Consider the following 7,428-nt stretch of genomic DNA (forward strand, 5'->3'; position numbering starts at 1 on the left):
TTTCTGTTCACTTGTTTCACATTTTGAAGGTAGTTGGTTTTCATTAGACATTTTCTTAGGTTACACCTAGGTGACGTAGTAATATTAACTACATGTACTTGTTACATTTTGGTTTACAGGATTCTTGCAGGTTTCAGTTAGTCAAATTTAAGACCTTTTTAAAACATTTTAAATTTAAGACCTACATTTTGGCATTGCCAAAAAAATTCAAATCAAAGAATTCATTTTATTTAAATGAATTCAGTAATTGAAAAAGCATTAACTTAATTTAACAATCACATTAGTAACCTTCCAGACCCAACAACGCGTGTCTTTGACAAAAGTACAAAATTGTACTTTGCATATTTAACTGTAAAAAACACATAATTAGTTGATCATAACTAGAGATGAAATGGCATGAACATTTAATTTCATGATTATAGTGCCAAAAAGTATCAGTTATCACAGAATCCTGTTCAAAAAGTACTAATACTACACAATGAAATAAATTATGTCGAAAAACAGCAAATAACAAAATTAGCATCAATGCACACTAACATAAACATTAAAATAATGCCATTAAAAATGATAGCCAGATTTTAAGTGTCTTGCAACATGGTATAACATGTACAAGTTAAAATAAAGGTTTGACAAAAAAAGGGTTTTATAAAAAGATAAACCTCACATATTTCAGACTTTAAATATTTTTTTTATAAAAAGAATGAGTCCAAAAAGATAAATTACTGACATTTACAATGCACTTTAGCTTATCTTTTATTATTAATAGTAAAATTAGGTCCGATTTTCCCGTGGCGTCTGTCGTTGCTATGCAACCATGCCCTGCGTCTCCACAATGACAAAAAAGTTTTAGTGGCTAATGGATTTCCCACCACCGAAAAACGCTTGCTGTAGCTCTGCTACAAGATTTATTTACGGAGAAGAGAACACCACCCGTAGTGTTTGGGTGCACCCCCATCATTCCTGTTGACTGAGCTTTCAGACAGCGCCTGGAAAAAAACGAGCGTGTCTTCTATTATGAGCACGCTTACCGCGCGCCTACATTTGAACGAACTTGAGCGCGCAAAAGACGCGATATGTGAACGGCCTCTTGGCGAACGGCCTCTTGGCAGTCAGGCCGCGAGCGACGTGTTGGAGACCCTGCACTAGAGCTCCGCTTTGTAGGCTACGACTCCATACTTTTTTGCTACTTTGTAATAACTTTCTGCGGCCAGCGTTTCTGGAAATAAACGAGGGTAAACCCTTTTTAAGACCTGACTAAATGAAATTTAAGACCGCGGATGAAAATCTGGCCGTTTTTAAGACTTTTTAAGGCCTTAAATTTGAAGTTCAGAATTTTAGACTTAAGACTTTTTAAGACCCCGCGGGAACCCTGTCACATGCTCCCTCTGCGCGCGTCAATGCGGACAATGACGCAGAAGTATAAATGAAAACCAACGCGTTGCCTACAGCGTAGAGGCTCCGGCGTAGGTCCGACGCAGAAGTATAAATCAGCCTTAAGTTCAAATGCAAGCCAGAAAAAAAGAACAAAAGAACTTTGTAAATCAAAGAATGGACTTTATTTGTGGTCAATAGAGCCTTGGTTCACACAGATGCAATGACGCGTGTGGTGCTTAGTTGGCGTGCAGGGCCTTCCAGCGGCTCAGGGGTCCATGGCTGGGGATGTATTTCACCCCACAGCCGTCGGGGATCAGACGCTTCTCCGCCAGCATGTCATCAAAGTCGGTGGCGTTGAACTTTGTGAAGCCATACTTCTTGGAGATGTGAATCTAAGAGGAAGGAGAATATAGACAGTCAGCAGACCACTTTTACACAGTTAACACCTAGACCAGTGGTTCTCAAAGGGGGGAGGAGGGGATGAACATAAGGATGAATTCACTCAGAAATGGTCAAAAGGAAATTCTATCAAAAATAAGCAATATTATGTCTCTGTGGTCCCTTAAAAGGGCCCAGCACTGCACAGCTAGGCTCATACACATCCACAGAATTACTGTCTGCAGCCTTTGCACACCACACAAGTACAGACAACTTGTCTAGTCGGCTTAATAAGCTGCAGGTAAGAGTCAGTTCAGACATTCGAGTGCGTAAACAGCGGTTGGCGCTCTGCCTGTATAAAGCAGCACAGAACATCAACTCCACTGCATTTTTCATCTTCAGACCATTGACTTCGCACCAACTGAACAAGCCTGACAGTTTCTCACCACAGAAAAACACTTCAGTGGACAGCATCACAAGGTGTATTGTGAACGCACAATTCGGCTGCCGTGTTGTGGCGAGAAGACGTACAAGACTCATGAGGTGCCGTCAAGAGCACTCAATGCAGCCACTGATATATTGTTCATACAAAGCATCACTGAAATATTTATATTTTTCGATTTACATAAGTTATGTTCTGATCCATTATTCTTACATTTGTGGCATTAGGAAGTGAAACTATTGCAGGTGTTTAACAATTAAATTGTTTTTTAATTTCTATGATATTAGACTGAAATTGTCTAGTATTCAGGGATGGGGTGGGTTTTCTTAAAGGAGCGTCAGATTTTTTTAAAGGTTTAGGGAGTGGGAAAAATTTGAGAACCACTGACCAACACATTTTTCAACTTGATTTTAAGTACCTTCTGACGGCCAGGGAACTTGAACTTGGCTCTCCTCAGAGCCTCGATCACATGTTCCTTGTTTGAGGCCTTTGTGCGCACGGACATGATCACCTGGCCAATGCACACACGGGCCACTGTGCCCTGTGGCTTACCGAAAGCACCACGCATCCCAGTCTGGAGCCTGAAGAGAAGACGAACATTGAGATTAATTTACACAAAAATGGCCAAACAGAAATTCTATCAAAAATAAGCAATATTATGTCTCTGTGGTCCCTTAAAAGGGCCCAGCACTGCACAGCTAGGCTCATACACATCCACAGAATTACTGTCTGCAGCCTTTGCACACCACACAAGTACAGACAACCTGTCTAGTCGGCTTAATAAGCTGCAGGTAAGAGTCCACACACACGCTCACCTATCAGCTCCGGCACAGGATAACATTTTGTTGATGCGGATGACATGGAAAGGGTGCAGGCGCACACGGATGTGGAAACCATCTTTACCGCAGGTCTTCACCATGTACTTGTTGGCGCAGATACGGGCAGCCTCAAGAGCTAGACAACAAATTACAAATTAAAGAAATTAAAACTATGCATCAAAAAGTGCTCTATGAAATGGGCGAATATTAGAAGATATGAACAACAGTATCGTAGAAGACGCCTCACCTTCACTGGACAGCTGCTCATACTCATCAGATACCATGTGACCGCACATGGGGAACTCATCCACCTTGGCCTTTTTCCTGCCCAAGTCGAAGATCCTGATCTTAGGATCTGAGTTTGAGGAGGATATGCTTAATCAGAACAAATCTTTAACTATATGATTGATCATATTTTATGTAATCAAATTGATTGATAGCTATTGTCCTAAATTCAGGATTCCTACAATTTTGGACTAAAAATTCTAATTCTAATAATTTTTTATGTAACATTATTTATACTATAAGGATTTTTAAAAGCAGATGAATTTGCTTCTAAACTTCAAATTAACGTTTCAAACTGTCATTATGTATTGAGTGTTAGTTTAATCTTACGCAAAAGCAATTATTAGCAGATGAATTAGGAGCTAAACTTTGATCAGCTAGACAAAGTATATTCGTTACAGAAACTTCCATGACTTAAGAATTTTTCATGCCCAGAAAATGACATTAAAATTCTTCAGAAATTGCCTTCCATAACTTACCAGGAACACCTCGACAGAAGCGGGATTTGGGGTAAGGCTTGTTCTTACAGTATCTGTAGCTGCAACAGATAATTGACAATTAGCAACTCAAAACCAATGTCTATTATCAATCAGGGTAAAGAGGTCTACTTAATCACCATAGCACATACCTAGTTAATACAAGTACAACAACTAAATATATATATATAAAGCAAAACATCCTGTCACATTCGTAGATTGTAAATTATTCAACTACAAATGCCGCACATAGCTAAATGTCAACAGACTAGTATTTAGCGCTTATTTGTAAGTTTCACATTTAATGATGATGCGTTTCAACTAACCAATAATGTATATCAAGCATTTTAATAGAAGACAAACTTGTTTTAAAAGCACATTTATGTTAACAGCAGAAAGTAGCCCGTGTCGGTGTACTGTCACTGCTGAAAGAGGCCGGTGTGCTGCACATGGTTAGCGGGCCCTGCCATTTTCAGCACGGCCCATTCTTAAAACACTAAATTCACAACTTACCAACGGGCTGGACGGCGGCCCATGGTTGCGATCTGTAATATACACAGTAACAATAGTTTTAAAGATAAATTGTTTTATTTATAAGTGAATAAACAATGTGTTTTGTCAAATTTCTACAGAGAGCGACGCAGCGCGCTCTCACCACGCACTCACCTAATGGAGGAAAGGAAGAAAACTGATCTTCCGCTGCGTCATAATGCACCGCCAGAAACTACTTCCGGTTACATATTAGGGACACATTATCATAGTCTATACTTAAAAAATAGTTTATATTCTAGTTTTTAAAAACAACAACCGAGTAATGCATATTAATATAAGCGTGTAGAAGACAACTTATAGTTAGTCCCTGTCTGTGCACTTACATCAACTGGGAAGTAGTTCTGCGCTCCCTCATATTGCTGGTATTTGTAGTCCATGAGGTTGTACCAGGAGCGTAGCTTTACGGGTTATATTAGTACACGAGCTATAAAGGAGATTTTAATATAAATATATATTTTTCCCTGATAGCATTACTGCAGTCATCTCTTGTGTGAGTCTTATTTTCTGTCGACTGTTTAGAATGCCCGATTCGAGAATATATACGGTAGATAGGCTATACTTTGACTATTACAACAAACTTAACAAAAAGAGAGTTACTTCCCTACTAAATAGCTACTTAAATAGGTGGATATTTGCCCACAAATCTTCAAATGCATCCCTATCATCATTCAGCCCTGTGTGTGAAGCTTGTGAATGCCTCTACAGGACAGGGAAAGGCATTTTCCTAACCAAAAGAGTATAAAAAACAAACAGCACACGAAATCAATTCAAGAACAAAAAATGCAATGACATTTACAGGTTTTTCCGATGCTTTCCTTGTAAATACAACAGTAGGCCTACATGAATAGCCCTATATAATCTTTCAAAAGCCTACCATATTATGAAGTAGCCTATTACATAGCTATATTGGCACACATACACATTATGCTAATTTTTAAAAGGTAAGTTTGGGAAACTTGGGAAACTCATTTTTAAAAGGTTTGGGAAACAACACAACTAGCTGTGCTCGTGTAGAAACTTAACTGTTGCTAAGTTCCGTTCATTTGCTTGGTAAAACGTTAGCTTGTAGGCTAATATGTTTACGTTACAGTTATGCATAAACAAATGAACTAGTGTAATAATCGTTTTGTGAAATTAACTGTATGATTGTTGATGTCGACGCATTTCACTTCAGAACAATTCTGGAATCTATCACGGCAAAGCATATCTGAAACACAAGAGGGCGACAAACACCTTCAAACGGATCAACTGCATGGTTGCTCGCTCCACATTGTCTCGAGGGAGCGCTGTTGCTTTGTGCTTCTCCAGTTCGGATGTGGTAATGATAAAAATCCCTCCTGCACACTCCTAATTTTTTTTTAGAGAGGAATGACCTCACATCTCTGAACTGTGGATAACGAGGACCAAATGCTCGGGTGGTCATTGGATCTCATGAAATCACAAATGTTTGTTCATATTCAATGTGAAAAATGGTGTGACATTACAAAAATCCTCCTTCTGCTCTAACATGTGATGGAAATGTAGAACATCAGGTCAGATGTAGATCACAAAAGCATCCATCATGTAAGCACGACCAAGGGGAGAGATTTTGTTCAGGCTTCAACAACGATAATTTATAATCTAAGCAAACATCCACTCTATCTGAAGCTGAGGCCAAAGCTCTGTGAACAATCTGAAATATTCCTCTGGTCTCGCTCTGAGTTCTTCAACTAACTGGGGCAAGCACACATTCTTACCTTAGATGGGGCTGTGCACAGGTCAGGCCAAGTCAAATCTGCCTCATTTATTTGATCTCATAACTCTGTTCCAAAGTCAGTCTAGACTGGCCAACTCCTACAGCAGCCTGGAGATACGAAAATAATGTATCTCTAATTAGGCACGGCATATAGGTATACAAATATATAGCTTTCTACAGAGATAAAATTAAATAAATAAAAAAATTATTTAAATTAAATAAATAAATAAAATTTCAAGAATAAATTTGGGATAATTATTCATTGATGTTCTCTTAACGAATTTTCCATTGATTTCCTTTTGTAAGCTATGCTTGATGAATCAGACAACTGTTGCAGTTCTTAATGTTAGAAATGTGCACATAACGGTTTCAAAACTCAAATTTTATACGGTTTGTAATTTATGTAACAAAACAAGTAATGTTAACAACAGACATTTTTTCGCTCATAAATTGAAAATCTTTATTATAAAAACCCCTCTGAAATTCTCAAGGGAATCCATGTTGAATTCTGCTTTGGCTTACAAATGAACTATCATCGTGACTAACAGCTATTTAATGGGATCACGATTCGAATACACAAAGTAATTAACAGTGTTTGTTATCTATTGTTATGATTTTATTTATTGTTTGAACCAAATTTGGTTTACATATAGCATGACAAAAACTGAATGTTTTTGTTACTCATTGGTGTATATTCAATGCAATGTTTGTTTCTTCTATAGCTGCAGTGTTTTTAGTTGCCTTTGTGGTTCTCTTCATTTGCATAAAATATATATGAGACTTTAGTGATGGTAAACTCGCTCTTTATAAGGGGTCTTTCCTCTCAGTGAACCACAAACTAGGTGTGGGTCTTCAGATACCACACCCAAAGCTTTCACACATCAGCGTAGAAGAGTTGCATGGGCTCATATGATGCACAGCATCAGCTTTTGCTTACAAGGAGAATGAGTTTTCACATGCCATTGTGTCTTGGCCTTGCACAGGTCTTGCACAGGTTCTTATGCAACCTTGCTTGTGTACATGTGCATGTATGTGCATGGTTAAATGTGTGTGTGCTGTGTGTGAGAAATGTGAGAAGAAGAAAATGAAGAAGAAAAGAGAGTGGATCATGAAGTTAAAGAGGAATTAAAAACTATTTGAGGAAAGGGAGAACTACATGAAAAAGGGCTGGGTCGGTCATTACTCATTACCCCTGTGTAAAACAACATTGACTCATGTGGTTTACTGCTCTTAGATGGTTTAAACTGGTCTGGTTCCCCAAACAGACCATGCTGGTGTTAAGCTGGTTTAGCTGATTGGCCAGCTGTTTTCCCAGCCTGGCCAGCAGATCTCTATAAAATATCATTGCTGGTGTCCATTTGAAGACAT

At 38.5% G+C, this 7,428-nt stretch overlaps 1 protein-coding gene across 1 annotated transcript; it reads right to left on the minus strand.

The window, feature by feature from the left end:
* Positions 1-1,533: 1,533 nt before the first annotated feature.
* Positions 1,534-4,436, minus strand: rpl10 (ribosomal protein L10). The gene is made up of 6 exons (XM_084099009.1): positions 4,287-4,436; positions 3,777-3,835; positions 3,260-3,367; positions 3,010-3,148; positions 2,613-2,775; positions 1,534-1,766 (listed from the first exon to the last, which is right to left on the minus strand). Exons 1-6 carry the CDS (start codon positions 4,307-4,309, stop codon positions 1,611-1,613), a joined length of 648 nt encoding a protein of 215 aa, XP_083955135.1. The 5' UTR covers positions 4,310-4,436; the 3' UTR covers positions 1,534-1,610.
* Between the last annotated feature and the right edge of the window lie 2,992 nt (positions 4,437-7,428).

The sequence above is a fragment of the Abramis brama genome (assembly GCF_963993115.1).
Source record: "Abramis brama genome assembly, chromosome: 22".
NCBI classification, from domain to species: Eukaryota; Metazoa; Chordata; class Actinopteri; order Cypriniformes; family Leuciscidae; genus Abramis; species Abramis brama.